Raw genomic sequence first — 21,135 nt, 5'->3', positions numbered from 1 at the left:
CTGAACATTCTGCTTCCAGATCTTTCAAATCCACCCCTCATCCCCTTATTAAATGTTTCCTCCCATGCCCACCCTCGCCGGGCGGGGCTCTTTCTGTAAGTAGTGCTCTTGCAATGTGTGCACCAAGGTTGAATGTGCACGCGGCTCAGCTTCCCAGACGCTGCGTGGGCCCTACGCCGGCTGTTCCAGGACTTTTCTGCGAGCACGGAGGCTCTGTTGGGAGATCCGTCCCCGTTGCCATGAGAACACAGCACTTCACTCCCGCCCGCCTCCAGGAGCAGGGCTGACCCAGCCGTCGTCCTGTTCCCTTCACTGGAGATCCCCTCCCTCTGCCCAGCACGTGCCACTCCGTGAAATTATCCCACCAACTAGCCAGATTTTGACCATCCTCCTTTCCCATCATACCTTCTGCTCCCCGAGCAGTAACAACGTGTCCCAACTGAGTCCCCAGAGCCCGGTACACAGCAGGCTCTCAATAAACGTTTGGGGAGGAAGATACATCGAGTCAAGGACCCAGGGCACAGAAAAGACGAGGAACCTGCCCGGGGAACACAGAATCCTGGGGAGCCACAAGCATTGGGAGATAAACGAGGGGAGAGAACGCCTGAGGGTGGCACGGGAGCGTCTGCGGGCCCGTGAGTCCCGGCTGCCAAAATAGCTGTGTGACTCGGGTGAACGACACCCTCTCTATGCGTCTTGTTGGGAGCAGACGCTGGAGATTGGTGGTAGGAGTGGACATTAGGATGAGGGTGTCCTTGATGCCTACGATCTCCGGTGGCCCTCCGGGCGTTGGAGAGTCCCCATCTCCAGGCAAGACGGAAGAATGTTGGCCACCCCCCATTAACCCGTAGCCCGGGCCCCTCCTCCGCGCCGGCAGGGCCTGGGAGGCCCGCGGGAGAGGAAGCTGGGGGAGGGGATGGCCAGTTGGACAGGAAGTGGGTAGAGCTGGCGTACCCCCCTTCCCCTGACCGGGGCCCCTGGGGATGGAGGCGGGGCTGAAGCCGGCCTGGCCCTTCCCTTCCTCTTCGCCAGTCTGGAACCCTAGTGGCTCCAAACTTCCTGCAGGCCTGAGTGGTGGTGGTGTGAATCCCATACTGGAGGGCAGCCTCAAAGAAAAAGGCATAATGGAGGTTCCGCAGGCAGCGGGAGGGGGTGTCCTCATCAAGACAAATACATGGCCCTGGCCGGTTTGGCTCAGCGGTTAGAGCATCGGCCTGCGGTCCAGAGAGACCCGGGTATGGTTCCCGCTAGGGGCACATACCTCGGTTGCAGTTTGTCCCCGCCCCTGGATGAGTCCTGCAGGTGGCAGCCACTCGATGTGTCCCTTTCACCTCGATGTTTCTCTCTCTCTCCCTCCCACTTCTATCTGAACAAAATATCAAAAAGTGCCCTTGGGTGAGGATTAAAAAAAGACAAACAGATGACACAGGAAACCTGAGTGCACAACCACACAACACAGGTCCCAATCTACCCACGCGCGGAGGCATATGCACGCGTGTGTGCGCACACACACACACCCACACACGAGTGCACGTAATCTGACGCTGCGTCACTGGGCCCCGCACAACCACCGCCACGGACACACAACACTGCCTCAGGACCACGGACTGCTCACTGGGGGCCAGTCAACCTCCCAGGCGCAGTGGTGGACAGGTGCACTCACACAGGAACAGGAACACACACACTCGCGGTTGTTGCATAGAAAAAAAATACCCATGGCAAACAGTCATAGAAATATCCAGATCTGGAGTCACAACTGGACCATCTCCCCCACCCCCAGCCCACATGCGTCTGCTAACACAGCCCACAGGTACCATGGCACCCACACCTCCACCAGGCTCAGGCACTCTGGCCCTGTGGTGTCCTTGTTTCAGTGTCCACCCCCATCTCCTCTGCATGCCCCTGGGGGCAGAAGGGCCCCAGGAGGGGGAATGGGGCACCCACTGTCTGCACCCTTGATTCCTGCAGAGGGACAATTAAAGGTGGTTCGAATCCCATTTACAGTTGGCAACATTGAGGCTGAGGCCTAGCCAGCTGGGGTGACCCAGTCAGTCAACAGTCACTCAGAACCTACTGTTGACAGACTAGGACTTTTATTTTAAGGGCTGGAGAACACCCACGGGGCTCGAACCACCCGCACAAGCAAGGGTGGTTGGCATGCGGAAAGCTCAACTCGACATCCTGTGACTTAAGCAGTACACGGTGGCTCCCAGGGTTTGGCCAGGGTACCGCAGGAGCTCTTGTCTATGTGGTGTGTCTTTGTGTTGTGTGTGGCAGTGGGTGTCCACAGGCTTTGTGAGACCCCAGGTCCACATACAGAGCTCTCAGAAAGCTGTGAGTGCCCCAGGGTGATCACGAGTAGCTGCCATGGGTTCTTTCCCCAGCTGTTGGAAGCTGTGGCGTGGCTGTGCCTATGCGAGTGTCTGTGCAGCTGTGTGCCTATGTGAGCAGTGGGCTGTGTCTGGCTGTTCTATGAGAGCCACTATTGGGGCTGTGTATACCTCTGTGTAACAGCTTGTTCTGGGTGAGCTGGGTGTGGGGAACCCTGAGAGATACACCCACTGTGACTGCCCATAGCAGTTGTTCCAGGGTCTGTTCAGACTTGCATGTGTGCTGGGTTTGACACAGTATCTGCAACTGAGTGTGTGGCTGTGCTCCCGGTGTGCAATTTGGGTGCCTGGTCCTATCTGAGGCGCGTCTGTTTGTGAATAGCCTTGATCAGCCGTGGCCCGATGTGCATCCCGAGGTGGCCATCTCCACTCGTGCCCTGCGTGTATATGGCCGCCACCACACAGAAACACACACGCGCGCGGGGGGGAGGGGGGGAGGCCTGCGCGTGCGCGCCCAGCCCAAGGTTTCAGCGGCGGGACCCACCCGCGCGCGCGCCATCGCCCCTTTAAGAGCGGCGCCCGAGGGCGGCGGGCGGGGGCGCTCGCGCGGCAGGAGGAGGGGGCGCGCGCTTCCCGGAACAGCCCGCACAGTGGGAAGAGACGAAGAAAATAAACCCGCGGCTGAAGCTGGAGCTGCCACCGTCGCCGTGTGGAGCTCCCCCGCGCGGATGATGCCCGCGGTGCCCGCGCAGGGCTCGGGGCGGTGAGGCCCGGGACGCGGGGTAGCTATGGCGACGACGAGCGCGGCCAGCCGCGCCGCCTGACAGGTGTGGGCCCCGGCGGCAGCCGGCTCGGAGCATTATGTACGCCAAAGGGGGTAAGGGCTCTGCCGTGCCCTCCGACAGCCAGGCCCGAGAGAAGTGAGTCGGGGACCGGGGGCGCAGCTCGGCGGCCGCTCGGCTTCCGTGGGCCCAAACGCTGGCACGCACTGCTAGGGGCACGTGGGCGCGGGGTGCCGGGCGTGCGGGGCCCGAGTGAGCTCCAGGGACCGCGAGACTTGCGGGGTAGCGCGAGACCCGAGGGGCGCGAGATTTGAGGGGGCGGGCGAGACTCGGAGTATGAGTCGCAAGAAGTCGTGAGGTTTGATGGGGCGCGCGAAACACGAGAGGTCCGGAGAACTGAAGGGGCGTGGGATTACAGGGGGCGCGCGACACTCGAGAGGCGAGAGGCGTGAGACAGCCTTAGGGGCTTGAGGGGTTGGGAGATTTGCGGGGACGCGTGAGACTCGAGGATGCGAGATTTGAGGGGGCGTGCGAGATTCGAGCGGGACTTGAGGGGTCGAACCTTGGTGAGTGAGGTTGCGGGCGCGCGTGCGCGCAGGATCGCGATCCCCGCTGCTTCCCACATTTTCCAGGGGAGTTTCCAGGGCGGGTGAGACTGGCCTTTCTGGACCCTCGTGCCTCATGAAGAGCTTGAGAGAGGCAACATGTCCTTTGGGCAGCTGCGTGGGACTCCTGGGCTGGCCACCAGTCTCAGTTCTTCCGCGGGCCCCTGGGTATTGGAGCCTAGAAGCCCCTCCTCTTATTTGGGGCGTGGCGCTGTGCCGTGTGCTAACTATAGGTGTTCTTGGGCTGGTTAGAGGACAGTACCTAACTCCCAGACCCTGCGGGTTGGGGCTGGGAGCCCTCAGAAATGGGAGCTCTGTCTGGGGCAGGGTGGCAGCCTGAAGCTGGCGCTGCCATTTACCTTCTCTGTGGCTGTGGGCAAGGGGCGACCCTCTCCTAGGCTCATTTTCTTTTCCGGAAGAATGCGAATATAGTATCAGTGCCATCTCTTAGGACTGGGGAGAACTTGAAAGGTGCTGGGAATTGCGACCTTCCCATAGCCAAGACACCCAGTGGCTTGCAGTTTTGTTCAATTGCCAGGGAAAGGTGCCTGCAAGAGGGAAGGCTTTCCATGGCTGATAGCCAATGGCCTAGTCGCAGGATCCTAAGAAGTCCAGCCTCCTAGAGTGGCCTTGGTGGGAAACAGGCTAGCAGGCTGCCAGAATAAAGATGAGGCTGGGTCATTCTGGAGAGGTCTCATGATGACACTCCTTGCGGGCCAGGCCAGGAATAAGGACTTGTATGTATGGGCACTAAAGAGGTGCCCTGGATGTGGGTTTGCTGCCCCCCTCTCTTGTTCTGCCTCTTCTGCCTGTGCTAACAATGGGACCCCCCCCCCCCCCCAAGGACAAGTGTCCATTCTCTATGTATCTTCGGGGTCATTTTGAAGAAGAGAATCTTCTGGCCAGAAGATGCTAGGCAGGTAGCTGCCCTTTCAGGCCTCCCTTGCCCATCTGCCCAGTTTTAAAGTTGGGTTCCATTTTCAAGCACCCTTAAGCACAAAGACTTTTTGAAACTGGCATCTGGCTCCTGCCGAGTTTGGAAGCAGGGCATGTCTGGCTTTGCCGCCCCATCCCTGGGGGTCCTGTGTTCCCTGGGCCATCCTCTTACACTAGTTTCTGGGTATGGGTGGAGTGTGGTGGTTGGGAAGGCAGGTCCCAGTCCTGAAAAATCCCACATCCTAGCAGGGAGGCAGGTGTCAAGTTACTTGGGCAAGCCCTGGCTGGTTTGGCTCAGCATTTAGAGCGTCAGCCCACAGACCAAAATGTCTCTGGTTCGTTTTCCGGCCAAGTGGGTGTACCTGGGTTGCAGGTCTGATCCCTGGCCTGGTTGGGGTCCTGCCAGAGGCAGCTTGCATCAATGTTTCTCTCTCTCCCCTTCCCTCCCTTCCAGTTTATCTAAAAATTAATGGAAAAATATTCTCAGGAGAGGATTAATAACAACAACAAAAGTTACCTGGGCATGCCCAGCCAGTGTGTTTTAATGGTTTGAGCACCGTCCCATGGACTGAGAGATCCCGGTCAGTGCACATGCCCAGGTTGTGGGCCTGATCCCCAGTAGGGGCAGCTGATCAATGTTTCTCTTTCACATTGATGTTTCTATCTCTCCCTTCTTGTCTTTCTTTTTTTTAAATCCTCACCCAAGGATATTTTTCCATTTATCTTCAGATAGAATGGGAGTGAGAGAGAGAGAAACATCAGTGTGAGAAAGAGAGACATCGATTGGTTGCCTCCCACACAACCAAGACCAGGGCCAGGGACGAACTGCAACTGAGGTACATGCCCTGGACCAGAATTGAACCCGCGACTCTTTGGTCCATGGGCTGACACTCTAACCGCTGAGCAAAACCAGCCAAGTCTCCTCCTCTCTCTTAAAAAAAAAAAAAAAAGTTGCCTGGGCAAATAAATGGGAGGCCAAGTGGAGGGATGATCTCAAGGTATTCCATGAAGAAAGCAAAGTGGAAAAGTGGGTGATAGTGAGTTATGAGGGGGCTGTCATGTGTGCAGAGAACTGGAGGAAGACTAGGCAGCTGAGTAGGCAGTGAGGTGAGTGGGGTGAGGCCTAGTAAAGGAGCTGGGTCTGGTGCCCTGGGTGGGTGAAGGGCAGCCCATGAGGGCTCTGTGGGCCAGAGAGGCTTGTGTGTGTGAAAGTGCACTCCAGCTCCCATGTGGAGTGGGGCTTATAGGGGGTTAGGAGTAGGGGCCAGGGAATCTGGGGGAGGTGGGCACAATGATGTGGAAAAAACTGATAAAGACAGCTTAGGTGTAGCCATGGAGAGCAAAGAAGGGAGAGAATCAGAGATTTGAGCTGAGGGTACTGGGGTTGGGAGTTGGGTTTCAACCCCATCAGACATCCCAGGAGAGATTTGATTATTTGAACCTGGCCTTGGCTCTTGGCCAGGGCTGGCGAGGGGGGGTTATCTGAATCCTGGTCCCTTCCCCTATCATTTCCTCACTCCCTAGCCTGCCCAGCAGAGGGTCTCAGAGGATGAGGGAATCTGCAGAAACATCTCCTGTGGAGGCTAGAGATGCCATGTCATTTGTTCTCCAGTCCCCTTTTTGGCCAGAACCATCCTGTGCTCATCCATTTCTTGTAGAGGTGCTGGATGAATGTTGGTTTGGAGGTGGGGTTCTTCTGCTGAAGAAAGTTTGTAAAACACCAGATCATTGCATCCCCTTTTTTACCAAAGGGAATGCCAGGGCCTGGTGAGGAAGTGACCTTTGAAGCTCACACAGAGCACTAGAGAGGTAGGCTACTGCTATTTCCCCATCTGAAATGTAGCCTGCCAGCCTTGCAGGATTCTCACAAGGACTGGGTGAGAAGGTGCAGGTAGAGCACCCCTTGCAGGCAGCCACCAACTGAGCCACTTCCTGTCTCTGAACTTCAGTTTCTTCCTCTGTGAAATGGGGTGAAGGACTTGGCTGCTCAGGTCCTTGGCTCTCCTTTTCCTCTCCTTCCTTCTCCTGAGCACCTCTGTCTCCCCATCTCAATGTGGGGTCTTAGCCAGACTGCCTCACATATAGAGCACCTGCTGGGTATGCTGACTGCCAGTGCCTGCCCTCGGGTGCACAGCAAAGTCTAAGGAGTTTAGTGATGGGGTGGCCCAGAGTGTGAGAGGAGGCTGGGGTCCTAATGGGCTGCCTGCATCAATGCACAGCCTCTCCTGTAAATACAGTGATACCTCGGTTCTCGAACATAATTCGTTCCAGGAGGACGGTCGAGAACCAAATTGTTCGAGAACCGAAGCAATGAAACCCAATAGGAAGTAATGGAAACTGGATTAATTCGTTCCAAGCCCCAGAAAATGCCTATTTACTGGCCTAATTTGTATATAATATGTAGAAAAACTAAGTCTCAACAAGAAATAAAAGTGTACAGTATGTCTAAGGGTTAAATTCAGTGTAAAGCGTGACTCTCTCCACAAAGCGTGACTCTCTCTCTGCACTCACACTGATGACGCAAGCAAGGCGCGCTGGGCCGAATGAACGCCATTCGGCTCAACTCGGCTCATCTCGGAAGTTCGAGTTCCAAATATTTGTTCGGATTCCAAGACAAAAGTTTCTCGAATCTCCTGGTCGAATACCGATTTGGTCGAGAACCGAGGCGTTCACTGTAGTAAATACTCCAAGCTTATGGGGAAGCCCATGAGTGACTGCCACCCAGAACCAGTTAGCATTTGCATTTGTAGTTGGTTTTGGGTCTTTTTTTAAATTTTTTAAATTTTTTATTCCTCACCTGAGGACACTTGTTCCATTTATCTTGAGACAGAGTGGGAAGGAGAGAGAGAAACATCGATGGACTGCTTTTCACAGGACCCTGAGCTAGTCTGGGGTCCAACTGCATCTGAGGTACATGCCTTTGATCAGAATTGAACCTGTGACTCTTTGGTCTGTGGGCCAACGCTCTAACCACTGAGCAAAACTGGCCAGGGCAAGGTTTTGGGTCTTTTTATTTATTTGTTTGTTTGTTTGCTTATTCATAGCCCAGCAGTGTGGTTCAGTGGTTGAGCATTGACTCATGCATCAAGAGGTTGCCAGGTCAATTCCCAGTCAGGGCACATGCCCAGGTTGTGGGCCCGATCCCCAGTAGGGGCATGCAGGACGCGGCCAATCGATGTTCTCACTCATCAATATTTCTATCTCTCTCTCCTTCTCCCTTCCTCTTTCTCTCTGAAAGCAGTAAAGAAAAAAAATTTGTTTTTTATTATTACTATTTAAATTTTATCTTCACCCGAGGACACTTTTTTTTTTTGCATTTATCTTCAGATAGAACAGGAGGGAGAGAGGGGGGAAGAGAGAGAGAGAAACATCGATGTGAGAGAGACATATCGACTGGTTGCCACCCACATAACCCCAACCGGGGCCAGGGACAAACTGCAACCAAGGTACATGTCCTTAGCGGGAACCGAACCCAGGACTCTCTGGTCCTCAAGCCAATGCTGTAACCGCTGAGCCAAACCGGCCAGGGCTATCATTACTATTTTAGAGAAAGAGGAAGTAGGGGGGAGAGAGAGAGAAACATCGATTGGCTGCTTCCTGCACATCCCCACTGCGGATTGAGCCTGAAACCTGCGTGTGTGCCCTGACTGGGAATCGAACCAGTGACCTTTTGGTGCATGGGACAACCCTCAACTAACTCAACCACATAGGCCAGGACTTGGGTCTCTGTGACTTAGGGATGGAAGCAGCTTTGTCCCCTTTGCATTACTGCTTCTGCCTCAGAAGCTCTGCCTTTGTGAATTGGGAGAGAGGTCTAAACATCTGCTGTGTGTATGTATATCCTCAAGCACTTTATGTGCTGCCAAGTGGGTTTCTAATAGGTCCATAAATGACAACCATAGTTGGTGTTACTGAGCATCTCGTGTTTTTCTCCTAGGATTGGTTTTGAGATGGCACATAGCCACAGAATTTTTTTATAGCCCATCAAGTGAGAGAGTCACCTGTATGTCTGTCCCTGCTTCCAGATATGGCTGTGAGATCCTTGTTAGTGAGGGATCGGGTAAGAGATTCTTGAGGAAGGAACCCCTGAGCTGAGTCCTTGAGGCTGAGCAGAGCCAGTGGACACAGGGAAACCTAAGGGGAAGGGCTTGAGAAGAGGAGGCATTTGGGGAGAGAATGGGAGGAGGGGACAGGGATGGAATTTGGGGGGGAGGGGTTGTCACTGGCTGCTGGGTGGAAGAAAAGCTGTAAGCAGCAGAGGCCGCCAGGAGGCTGGTGAGGAGGGTGGCCGCCACCTTGGCAAGAAAGAGCTGAAGGCCTGACCTTGAGGGTGACAGAGTGGGAAGAAATGTGTGGGCTGGAGAGTCTCTTTAGGGGACATCAGTGGGAACTGGCTGGTGGATTAGATGGAGTGGGGGAGTGACACAAGGCTGTGAGTATATGGCCTCTCCCTGCCCCCAGCATGTGTATCCATAGGCTTCAAGGGGATAGGGGCACTGGGCAGGGAGCACTCATTATTATAATTCCTGATAATTATGATAATTCTTGATGATTATGGTGATAGTGTTGCATTTTAGTTCACAAGGCTTTAACAAACTATTATGTGACCGCTTCCCTGCACAGCCCATGTGCGCTTCTCCCTGGGAGCACCCGAGGGCTGGCCACCCCTTATCTTCTGTGTCACTGTTCCTTCTCAAGGGAGGGCCTCTCTGGAGACACCCCATGCTCCCTGCCAGCCAGCTGCCTTTTTGCAGCAGGAGCCCCTCCATTGGGTGGCTCTTTGTTCTGCAAGTTATTTGTTTCTCTGGCATTTGGCTCCAGAGCCCTGCCCTTCCTTGTAACCAAGCTCAGAGGGTGGATGGTCAGAGGTGGGATGTCCTCCCTGGAGGTCACGAAACAACCTGGCCAAATATCCCAGCTTCAAAACTTTTCACCCAAAACAAGAAAAATCCAGAATTCCTCCCTGAGACTCAATCCTGGTTAAAAAAAATCTACCAACACATAAGAGAAGTCAGCAAAACTGAGAACTTTCTCTGGCTTTTCTTTGCTCTTGGGATAAAATCCCAAATCTTTAACGTTGAAACAGTGCTCACCAACCACCTTAGCTAGTTCTCCTGACATTTCAGGAGGGTGTCCAGGTGACTGGGGTTCCAGGATGCTCTTGTGAGCTCAGCAGGGAGGGAAAGAAACCAAGTCCCTGCCCTCCCAGCTACATTTCAGTGGAGGTTATAGGCAGTGAGCAGAGACATGTGTCAAGCAGGGTAAATAAGATGATAGGGAGAAATCGGGCAGGGTGGGGGTAAGGTGTAATAGGGAAGCCTCTAACAGGTGACATTGGAGCCATGTAGGTCTCTAGATGGAAGTGCTCCAGGTGGGGGAACAGCCTGTGCAAAGGCCCTGGAATGGAGGGTGGCCAGTGTGTGTGTTGAGGGCACTGGAGAGTCTAGTGAGGAATGCTGTTGGGCATGTATGTGTGTGTGTAGACTCTAGGGGCTGGGAGGAGTCCCATCCAAATTCAAAATTCAGGTAAGAGATGGTGGCCTGGACCAGGTGTGTGATAGAGATGTTAGGAGAACGTTTTCTCCTTAATATTTTACCCTAAATTTAATAAGTGCAACGATCTTGATCATGGGGGACAGTTTGTACCACACCTCTATGAGTCAAGGCTGGACCAACCAGGTTGGACCACCAGGTGGGGTGGAAGGCAAGGGGTGGTGGTGAGGGGAAGCTGTAGTGGGGGCAAGTTGAGGTTGGGCTTTTTTTAATCCTCACCCGAGGACAGTTTTGCATTTATCTTCAGACAGAGCAGGAGGGAGAGAGCGAGACATTGACTGGTCGCCATCCACACAACCCCAACCGGGGCCAGGGACAAACTGTAACTGAGGTACGTGCCCTTAGCAGGAACTGAACCTGGGTCTTTCTGGTCCGCGGGCTGACGCTCTAACCACTGAGCCAAACCGGCCAGGGCTGAGATTGGGCCTTTAGATGCCAGGTGGACAATGGACCCCAAGTTTGCAAAGGCCAGGCTGGAGCACCCTCTGTGTAGTTGTGTGAAGATGTCATTAGAGCAGGAGGGAGGTCACCTAGAGAGAGGAAAGGAGAGGTCTAGGCTGATGGGGAAGAGAGCAGACAGGAGTGGGTTCCTAGACTTGTATCTTGGGTTAGATGCTGCCACTGGACAGTCCAGGGCCAGGGGAGATGGAGAAGGACCTGGTGGGCTGGCAGCGTAGAGCCCTTGATGGAAGTTGTGGGACCAAGGACCACTTCTTCAGGAGGTTTAGGGAGCCCTGAGAAGAGCCTCTGCCCCTGGGATTGTGTGGCCAGAGTGTAACCCATGCTCTCCCCCCACCCTGAACCCCCAACTCCATCTTGCTACCTGTCTCTGTTGTCTCATTCCCCCAGTCTTTCCTGTTGTCTGCACTGACCTCCAGAGTGGGCAGGGGGCGGCTGGAACCCTCAGCTTCTCTCTTTGCCTGGAGAGTGGGGCGGTGAGCAGGTCTGGGCTTTTCATGTCTATTCTTTCACCAGTGGACATGGGTCTGGGGATGCAGGCTACTGGAGAAGGCTCAGGAAGCCTCTAGAAGGGGAAGTAGCATAGGAGGGAGTTGGACAGGTGAGCCTTGAGTCCAGGGGGCCAGGAAGGCGACTGGGCTAGAGAGGAGCAGATGTTGGAAACTGTTGGGGGCTCCTGGGCTGGAGGCACTGCCAAGAGGGGTGTGATGATGTGGTGTGGACTGTGGCTAGTCTAGGGGGACACAACATGCTCGGAGTTGTGTGGCCACCATGAGTCCTATTCCTCTGTGCCCCATCCCTGTCCCATAGGTGGCCACCACAGGTTACATGGTGCAGTGTGAGCTGTGGACACACCTCACCCTGGGCCACCCAGAATTCTCAACGTTCCACTCTTGTTCTTGTGTAGTACACACTGCCTTCCTACTCACCATATAACTTGTCTTCTTGTACTGTTGCTCCACTGTTCCTTCTCACAAGCAAGCAGGTAGCCTCCAACGGGATGGGGGTCTGTCATATTCACTACACAAGGAGGCGCTGGGTGAATGCTTGTTGAAGGGAGGGAGTGAGGGAGGGGATCCAAGGTTAAGGGCAGACCTGTGGGGCTGGGAGTGGGGGCAGGACAGAAGGCTGGAGCTGGCAGGGGTGTCTGATGGGTGTGGGGGGCAGGGGCTGGGATGTAAGGATTGAGGACCCTGGCTGGAAAAGGCAGGAGAGGATAATGAGTCAAAGCAAGTTTATTTTCAGATGGGGTTGTCAGCTAGGGGAGAGTCTAGCTAAGCCAGAGGCATAGCTTCAGGCCTGCCCTTGAGGAGCCTCCAGTCTTGGATCCAGACTGTCTCCTGTCTCCATCCCCCAGCCAACTTGAGTCTACACTGGGCAGTAGGAGGATCTTGGGGCATCCATAGGGGCCCGTGTCAGTGGAACAATGGCTTCAGAGTGGCCAGGGGTGTGGATCTTGTCACTTTGTTGGCTTGTGTGGAAGATAGATTGTGTGGGGGGGGAGCAGAGGCGGAAGCAGAGGATGGAGAGGTCTGGGAGGCTCAATGGATGGGCAGGCCTTCCTGTGTGGCCTGCAGAGGGGGCTGCTGGTTGGCAAGTGGCCCATGCTCTTGGGATGGGCAGCTGCTGAGTTTGTATGGGGGGCATATCAAGCACTGTGGGTGTTTGGCAGCCAAGTGGAAATGCTGGCCCTATCTCCCCTCAGCCACCCACACTGCCCTAGACTCCCTGGGGGCTGGTTGGCAGTCATGATCTCCAGGAAGAGGATGGGGCCCGGGGACACTTGTAGGAGGATGGCCTCAGGCAAGGCTGGGAGTAAGATGCTGGTGCTAGGTGCATGGCCTAGGGTGCCTGCTGAGAGACCCCATGTAGTTCTTTTTTTTTTTTAATCCTCACCAGCGGACATTTTTGTGTTTATCTTGAGATAGAGCGGGAGGGAGAGAGGGAGGAAGGGAGAGAGAGAAGCATCGAGAGGGAGGAAGGGAGAGAGAAGCATCGACGTGAGAGAGAGACACGTGGAGTGGCTGCCACCCACATGACCCCAAACTGCAACCGAGGTATGTGTCCTTAGCAGGAACCGAACCCAGGCCTCTCTGGTTTGTGGGCCAACGCTCTAACCACTGAGCAAAACCGGCCAGGGCCTCATGTAGGTCTTAGTCAGGAGTGACACCTAGGAGCCCTTTCTCCAGGCAGATGACCTCCCTGGGGCCAAGGCTGCTCTAGAGTCTTGGCATCAGCAGAATGGTGCTAGGACTTGGTCCACAAGGGGGTGTTGAACTGACCAGAATTTGACCTGGAAATGTGGGGTTGGGGACTGTAGCAGTATTGCCTAGAGGAGGGTCCTGCAGGCTGGGTGTTGATAGATGTGTAGGAGTTGTCTAGGCTGAGCAGCTAGGGAGGAGGCCATCTCTTGTGAGGGGTGGTGGAGATGAGGGGTTTGGGAACCAGCGAGGTGGCAGTGTGTGAGGCTGGGGGTATATGTGATGAGGGCTCATTGTGCACCCCCTGCCCCTCTTCTCTACCTGCCCAACTGAAGGCAGGTGCCTGGCCTTAGAGCCCCTCCCAGAGATCTTTGGGGGGTTGAGGCTGACCCGACCACAGGTCTCCTGGGAACCTGAGCCACTTCCACCCCACCTGCAGGTTGGCGCTGTATGTGTACGAGTACCTGCTGCACATCGGTGCCCAGAAGTCAGCCCAGACCTTTCTGTCTGAGGTAAGCTGGCCTGGCCTCTCTACCCATACCCCAGGGTCCTCTCCTCCCAGTTTCTGTCTCCCAGGATCCAGTGGTGGTACCAGATGGCCCCTCTGAAGGCCCTAGGAACTGAAGGCTGGGGTGGGTCAGGACCCATGGCTGGCATAGAGGTGTCTGTCTGTTCCTCTGAGGATCTGCTGTTCATCCTCTGCCCTTGTCTTACCCAGTTGTCCCCTCCCGGCTACCTTGCTCTGGTCTGCTGGTTCCTGCCCCATGTTCCCTGCCTGGGTTAGGGCATCCAGCAGACTGGGCAGCGGCTCCTCACCTGCCTTCCTTCTCCTGTGCAGATCCGATGGGAGAAGAACATCACGCTGGGGGAGCCCCCGGGCTTCCTGCACTCCTGGTGGTGGTGCGTGTGGGGCTGGCGTGGGCAGGCTGTGGAGGGTGCTGGGTGGGTGGGGGCACGTGGGGAAACCATCATCACCCCCTGCTGCCCACAGTGTGTTCTGGGACTTGTACTGTGCAGCGCCTGACCGCAGAGAGGCATGCGAGCACTCAAGTGAGGCCAAGGCCTTCCAGGACTATGTGAGTCCTGCCCCAGGGACCTGGCATGGGCAAGGTGGCGGGCCTGGGGCCTGGGGCGGGATGGGAGATTGCATGGCTTATGCTTGGCTTAGGAGGGCTGGGTGCCTGGGTCCCTGTGCCTTCCACTGGGCCCCAGGTCACTCAGAGGGAGGCTCATTCCCCACGCCTCTTCCCCTTCACTTGAGCCCCTGGTCTAAGCTAGACAGACTGTAGTTCCTGCCTCCACCACCACCTGTCCCCTGCCACCCTAGCCCTTCTGAGCCTCCTGAGATAGGAGTCCAGCCAGGGTTTTGGGGGTTTAGCTGACAGCACCTAGGATACTTCCTGACCTTGTTCTATGACTGGGGCTGCTGACTCACTGCTTTGGCCTCAGTTTCCCTCTTGGTTGATGTGGGAAGGGGTAGCACCAGAGGCCTGTTTGGAGAGGAGCCTCAGGGTGGTGACATGAGGAGATGGGTAGCATCCTGTCATGAGATGCGGGTGGCAGCCCCCCACCTTTATCCTCTTCACCCTGGCCCCTCTGAGAGGTCGAGGGCAGACAAAAGAGGGCTTGGGACCTAGGCTGTGGGCTTAAGGGCTGGGCAGCGACTCAGCCAGCTTCTGGGGGAGGTATAGCTCTAGGTGATTTCCTCCTTTCCACCCCCTTCTCCCTGTGTACCTATTCTCCTCCAGCTGGTGCCCTTACCTCCTCCCCTCAGGCCTCCCAAGGTGCAGCTCTCACTTTGCAATGGCACCTGAACTCAGGCTTCTGCAGGGCCAGGGTGCAGCAGGGGCAGGGGTTCACCCTTGTGCCTCTCTGGTGTCCCTGGGGCCATTCCCCTAGAGGCCCTGCAGTGCCCAGGCCCCCACCTGGATCTGACAGCTTCTGGTGCTTCCTGGAAGGGAGGGTGAGGCACTAGGGCTCCATGTTGGCGTGGTGTGAGTGTGGTTCCTTGTGCAAACCAGTTACCACGGCAGCAGAGTGCCTGGGGGAGCTGGTGCAGGCACAGTGTTCATGGCACATGGAGTGACAGGTCCCTGCAGCCTCCCCTGATTCTAGTTGGGGTCACCTTGCTGGCCCTCCCAGGGCTCCAGCCCTCCTCCAGTCCTCCCCTCTGGACCACTTGGGCATCCCCAAGAAATGTCAGCATGCCTAGCATGTTATCATGGCAACACTGGCGGGGTGCCTTTGGGTGGATGATTGACGTGGGGGTCCAGGGCCTAGATTTGGGGAGCCACAGGGGTGAGAGGTAACCCATCCTCCTCCATCTTGTGGTCCTGAGCTTTCCTTGCAGCCTTCACCACCACTGCCATCCCCTCCCTAAGCAGGAAGTGCTGTGGTACCTGCTGTGGCTATGAAGGGGGGCTGCTTCCCTTCCTGTGGGGTAGGCAGTGTGAGGTGGACAGACCCAGGGCTTGGAATGTGCCCCCCACACACACTGAAGCAGGCACCTACCAGAGTAGCCACTATAGGCCATTGGGCTGTTTGTGTGGGAGTGAGGTTTGCGGGGGCTGAGAGCTTTGTCCCCCTGACTCTAGGGTCGCTTGGGCTTTCAGATGAATTGTGCTGGGCCCTGTGAATGCTCTAAGCCATTGTAGGCCTGGGGAGGCTCCCACCAGTATGCCTAGTTGGGGTCCGGGCATGAGTCCTTTGAAGGCAGACCTTTGAGAAGGAGCAGGAAGGGTGCCAGGCTGCAGTTGCACTTAGGGAGGAGCATGTCTTCAGGAGCCTCTTGCCCCACTCCTGTAGGGCAGGAAGTGTGTGACAGCTAGTGCTTAATTCCTTTGAGCCCAAGTGGCTGCAGTTCCACAAATTCCTGAGCACCCCAGGGGCTGACTTGCACCAACCTCAGGAATAGCAGTGATGAAGACAGACTATCCCCTTCCTCCTGGGACCTGATAGGGGAGGGTGGAGGGTGGAGGGTGGGTGATGCAGACAGACAGGAGTGGAGGGGTACTCAGAAAAGTACTCTCTACTCAGTGCCCTTCCCTATCCTTTGATGTATCCCCTCCTCCCTGTAGATAAACCCTCCATCCCTTCTCCCTGCCCCTGCTCTGTGGGCCCCAAAAGCTGACAAGCCTGGGGACTTGGAACTGACCAAAGGAAGTGACTTGTCAGCCTGCTCCTTGCATCTCTGCCCTTGGCCCACAAGATAATGCCCTTCTAACACCTGGTCTCTCTTCCTACACCTGAAGAGAGGTTGGGGGCCTGGAGAGGGCATCCAGGGCGTCCAGCTCTTCCTCCCTTCCTTCCTGTAGGGGCAGGGGGAGTGGTCTGCACAGCAGCTTAGAAGGAGCCCTGGGGAGGGACGATCATCTTGAATGTTGTTTGATCTTTTGTCTGTTTATTTTGGGTGTAATGGATAGAGCTAGGTGTCCAGCTAAGCTGCCTCACCAGCCAGGAGAACACTGGGTGTGTTGGGAAGGGCCTGGGGTAGGGGATGGTGCTCCTACTGGATGGAGGTTGGTTTCAGATAGAAAGAATCAGCCATGCCAGTACTGGGTGGTTGACATTTTCAGACCTCCACAATCCTCAGGTTCAGGACTTGGGATTGGGAATCTCTGGATCCCTGTCCTTCATGGGCTATGGACTCAGCCAGGCTAGACCCTGACCACCTCCAGGTTCTCAGGTGCAGCAAGGAGGCAGAGCCCCTTCGAGGCCACCCAGCAAATCCGAATCTGTGGACTTGTCAAGGTTGTTAAACAAGTGGGAACAGGGACAGCTGCTCTGTCACCTAGAGGACCCTCCAGGCATCCTCCCATGCGTGGACAGAGGGTCAGATGGCTTGGGTTCCCTGTTCTGTGGGACTGGCTGCTTGCCGAGGAAACACTGGGGCAGAACTGGCCTGACTGGACCCTTGTGTCTCCCCTACCCTGCAGAGTGCTGCAGCTGCCCCCAGCCCTGTGATGGGGAGCATAGCCCCCACCGATGCAATGGCAGCAGGCCCCATGGCACCTGGCTTCTTCCAGGTATAGCCAGGGCTGAGACCCTTGTCCCCTAGACCCTGGGTACACATGTCAGAGAATGACAGGCACAGGTGCTAATGGGTGGGGGTCCCACGTCGGGAGAAGCCCTGAAGGGGTCAGGCTGGAGTTGGGTGGGAGGATTGTTGATGTGGTGGGGATAGTAAAGTGGGGGTTGTAGGGTCTGGGCCCCAGTGTAGGAGAGGGTGGGATCTCTGCACACTAGACCTGTGTGTGTACATACCAGGGTGCCTGGGCTGCAGAGCATGGCTCTCTAAGCCACAGATCCTGCTCATGACCCCTCCTGTAGGGGGCACCCCCAGTCCTGCAGATGGGTGAGTGGCCCGCCCTCCTGCCTTTATGGCATCCCTTCCACTTCCCTTCCCCTAGCCAGACTTTGCAGGGCCTCAGGAAACGAGCTTCTGGTGACCTAGCTCTTCCCAATCCACTTGGTTCTGTCCTTCTAGGGCCCTCTCGGCTCCCAGCCGCCCTCACACAACCCCAACACTCCCATGATGGGGCCGCACATTCAGGTAAGGACCTGTGACACCCCTGCCTCTTTGTTTTTTTTTATTTATTTATTTATTTATTTATTTATTTATTTATTTATTTCCTCACCCGAGGACACTTTTCCATTTTTTTTTGTTCAGACAGAGCGGGAGGGAGAGAGGAAGAGAGAGAGAGAGAGAGAGAAACATCGACGTGAAAGGGACACATCGAGTGGTTGCCACCCACACGACCCAACCAGGGCCAGGGACAAACTGCAACCGAGGTACATGCCCTTAGCGGGAACTGCACCCGGGTCTCTCTGGACCGCAGGCCGACGCTCTAACCGCTGAGCCAAACCGGCCAGGGCACCCCTGTCTCTTTGCCTATGCACAACCTGCTTCTCTGCTCTCACACACACTGAGAGCTGGCCACTGATGTTTGCTGGCTAGGCCTGGAGGAGGGGGCAAGCCAGGCTCTGGGCCTGGGTGCTGTAGGAACCAGATAACTTTGGGGGACTGAGTGGGTAGGGGGATATGCTGAAACCTGGTTCACCTCTTCCAGCCCTTCATGTCACCAAGGTTCCCAGGGGGCCCCCGGCCCACCCTGCGAATGCCAAGTCAGGTGAGAGAGGTAAGACCGACTGGAGGTGGGGCAGGAGCCCGGGCTGGGGTCGGGGCATCCACACTCATTGCTGCCATGCCCCCTCTGCAGCCTCCTGTGGGCCTCCCTGGCTCTCAGCCCCTCCTCCCTGGTGCCATGGATCCCTCCCCTCGTGCTCAGGGTGAGTAGAGAAGCTCCAGCTGGTGTTCTCCACCACCCATCAGGACCCCAGCTTTAAGTGCCCCATCCCTGCTGCCTCACTGTACAACCTCTCCCCCTCCCCCAGGATCTTGTCCACATTGGGGAGTGGTCCCAACCTGAGCCACCTCCCTTTGCTTCCACACCAGGCCATTTGAGTATGGGCTCGATGCAGAGGGTGACTCCTCCACGGGGCATGGCCAGTGTTGGGCCCCAGGTAAGGGGTGGACCCAGGGGGCTTTAGGAACTCTTCCCTTTTGGCCTGCACTCAGGGCTCTTTCCCCCTCACAGACCTACGGAGGTGGCATGCGGCCCCCACCCAACTCCCTCGCTGGCCCAGGCCTACCCACAATGAACATGTAAGGCCCTAAGGGACCCTTGGAGTATGCCCATGGGGACTACACCCAGCCTCTTGGGCTGGATTAGCACAAGAGCCGGGATATTTATACTACTGTTGGGTGGGGAAACGAAGGCCCAAAGGCCAGTGAGTGATGGGTTGGGATTTTCAAGTGGTTATCACTTAGCCAACATCTGCCGTTCAGGGGACCCATGGGGCAGGGTAAGAGGGCATGCTGCCTGGCCCAGCCCCAGGTTCCACCTACTATCTCTTAAAAGGGGCCCCGGAGTGCGTGGCCCATGGGCCAGCCCCAGTGGCAATTTGGTGAGTCAGGGAGTGGGGGCGAGGTTGGGTTAGGGGTGAGGGGGGTACAGTTGGCTGACTGCTCACAGCTGCCCCTCTCCCTAGATCCCCTATTCTGCCTCCTCCCCTGGCAGCTACACGGTGAGTGGGGTTGTGGGGCCAATACTGGGTGACCTGATGCGGATGGGGGAGCAGTGTGGCAGGTGGGGGCTTTTCTCATGTTTTGTTTATCTCCATGTGCAGGGACCCCCAGGAGGTGGTGGGCCCCCTGGAACACCCATCATGCCCAGCCCTGGAGGTACTAGGGCCTGGGTGGTGAGGGGAGGGGTATGTTTGGGGGAGGCCCCCCACATCCAGGCCTTCATGCATGTCTTCCCCAGACTCCACCAACTCCAGCGAGAACATGTACACCATCATGAACCCCATTGGGCCGGGCACTGGCAGGGCTAATGTAAGTGGGGAGCTGTGGGGTAGAGGCTGCTCCGGTGGGACAGTGGCCAGAGTTCCACACTGCTCCTCTGCCCACAGTTCTCTTTGGGCCCGGGCCCAGGCCCAGAGGGCCCTATGCCAGCCATGAGCACGCTGGAACCTCACCACATGAATGGATCTCTGGGTGAGTGGGCGATGGGGGATCCAACTCCCACAGGCTGCTTGCTAGCCTCATGCTCCTGCTGACAGCCTCCCCCCCAGCTGCCCCAACATCTGTGTTCCCTGTAGGGGTGTGGAGGTCATGCCCTGAGCCTTCGGGTGACTCAGTGACTTGGGCTGCACTGGGTGAAGGTCCAGTAACTAAACTGGGGATGCCTGGCTACCTCTTCAGGCCCTCCTTTGGGACCCCCAGTGGGCTGGGCTGAGGGATTGGGTAAGGCCGCAGGGGGAGTTCAGGGAGGGGTCACTGGACCCTGGCACAGGTGAGTCTAAGCCGTGTGTCCCCATGTCTGTCCTCCACAGGCTCGGGCGACATGGACGGGTTGCCGAAGGTGAGGGGCCGCGTTCAGGCGTGGGCGCGGTATGGGGTGGGCCGTGCAGGGGGTCTGGTGGTGGGGGTCCAGGAGTCTCGCTCTGACTGCGGATGCCCCCAGAGCTCCCCCGGCGCAGTGGCCGGCCTGAGCACCGCCCCGGGCACCCCGCGGGATGATGGCGAGATGGCGGCCACCGGGACTTTCCTGCACCCCTTCCCGAGCGAAAGCGTAAGCGACTGCGTCGACTCCCCCCCTGCAGCGGCGTCGGGCCGGAGGGGCCTGGCGGGCAGGCCCCGGCGGGGCGGCCGGGGGTCCAGAGCAAGACCGTGACCGCGGCGGGCCAGGTTGGGGGGCAGCTGTGGCATCCTTCCCCTTCCAGCCCCTGCCCTGGTCTCACACTCGTATCCTGCCCCCACCCTGTGACCCACACCCAGGCTGGCCTCACCTCCCTGACTTGGACATCTGCCTCTTCCCCTTTTCCACATACGCCCCACCCAGTCCATTCGTCCTTTCTCCCTGGGGGGCGGGTCCCAGCCTAGGCCGGAGCTGAGCCCACCCCCGCGCGCCACCCCCTCATCTCTCCGCAGTACTCGCCTGGGATGACCATGAGCGTGTGATGGGGCAACAGCCCCTCGCCACTGCAGGCTGCCTCCTCTGCCCAGAGCCCCTGCCCAGGGCCAAGGGCCAGGGTCTCGGGTGGTCTTCAGGGGGAGGGTCTGAGGTCACACCTGGGGCAACTGGACTCCTGGAGGTCAAGGCTTGGAGGCTGGGAGGCCCCCCGCTCGAAGGACTCTCATTTTATTAAAAACAAAAAAACGCGAGGACCTCAGATATGCTCCTTTCTGTATGGGCTTGGCCCCCCACCCTCATCCCAATTTGTTTTGTCCTGGGGGACTCCTTGGGGACCTCCTTTCCCCTGGACAGTAAGGGATGGGTTCCCATCAATAAATGTAATTTGTTTTGGTTTTTGGTTTCAAGATTATTTCACTTTGCCCTGGCCATTTTTGCTCAGTGGTTAGAGCGTCAGCCCTTGGACAGAAGGGTCTCGGGTTCAATTCCTAGTCAAAGGAATGTGCCTGGGTTGCAGGTTTGATCCTGGCCCCAGGAGGGGCCATGCAGGAGGCAATTAACCCATGTGCTTCACCCACATTGTTTTTCTCCCCCTCTCTCTGTCTTAAAAATCAAAACTATCCTCGGGTAAGGATTAAAAAAAAAAAGTATAGCCCTGGCCGGTTTGGCTCAGCGGTTAGAGCATCGACCTGCGGTCCTGAGAGACCCGGGTTCGGTTCCTGCTGGAGGTACGTGCCTCGGTTGCAGTTTGTCCCCGGCCCTGGTCAGTCGTGCGGGTGGCAGCCACTCAA

General features: G+C 56.7%; 1 protein-coding gene across 10 annotated transcripts; it reads left to right on the top strand.

The window, feature by feature from the left end:
- Positions 1-2,965: 2,965 nt before the first annotated feature.
- On the top strand, positions 2,966-20,737 carry SSBP4 (single stranded DNA binding protein 4). 10 transcript variants are annotated; one of them, XM_036241518.1, is made up of 18 exons: positions 2,969-3,250; positions 13,306-13,378; positions 13,705-13,766; positions 13,858-13,942; positions 16,802-16,891; positions 17,353-17,418; positions 17,936-18,004; positions 18,086-18,155; positions 18,322-18,389; positions 18,464-18,531; positions 18,788-18,833; positions 18,918-18,953; positions 19,056-19,110; positions 19,193-19,263; positions 19,341-19,425; positions 19,764-19,792; positions 19,895-20,002; positions 20,362-20,737. In XM_036241518.1, exons 1-18 carry the CDS (start codon positions 3,192-3,194, stop codon positions 20,389-20,391), a joined length of 1,170 nt encoding a protein of 389 aa, XP_036097411.1. In that variant the 5' UTR covers positions 2,969-3,191; the 3' UTR covers positions 20,392-20,737. The 10 variants fall into 10 exon arrangements, with proteins under 10 accessions (XP_036097408.1, XP_036097409.1, XP_036097413.1 ...); XM_036241521.1 differs by having other exon boundaries at positions 3,192-3,250; positions 17,936-17,995; positions 20,362-20,391; XM_036241515.1 differs by having other exon boundaries at positions 2,966-3,250; positions 19,895-20,737.
- Positions 20,738-21,135: the final 398 nt, after the last annotated feature.

The sequence above is a fragment of the Molossus molossus genome, unplaced genomic scaffold, assembly GCF_014108415.1.
Source record: "Molossus molossus isolate mMolMol1 unplaced genomic scaffold, mMolMol1.p scaffold_m16_p_4, whole genome shotgun sequence".
Classification (NCBI taxonomy): Eukaryota; Metazoa; Chordata; class Mammalia; order Chiroptera; family Molossidae; genus Molossus; species Molossus molossus.
The sequence above is the reverse complement of the archived record's forward strand: the minus strand, read 5'-3'. Positions and strand labels throughout refer to the sequence as shown.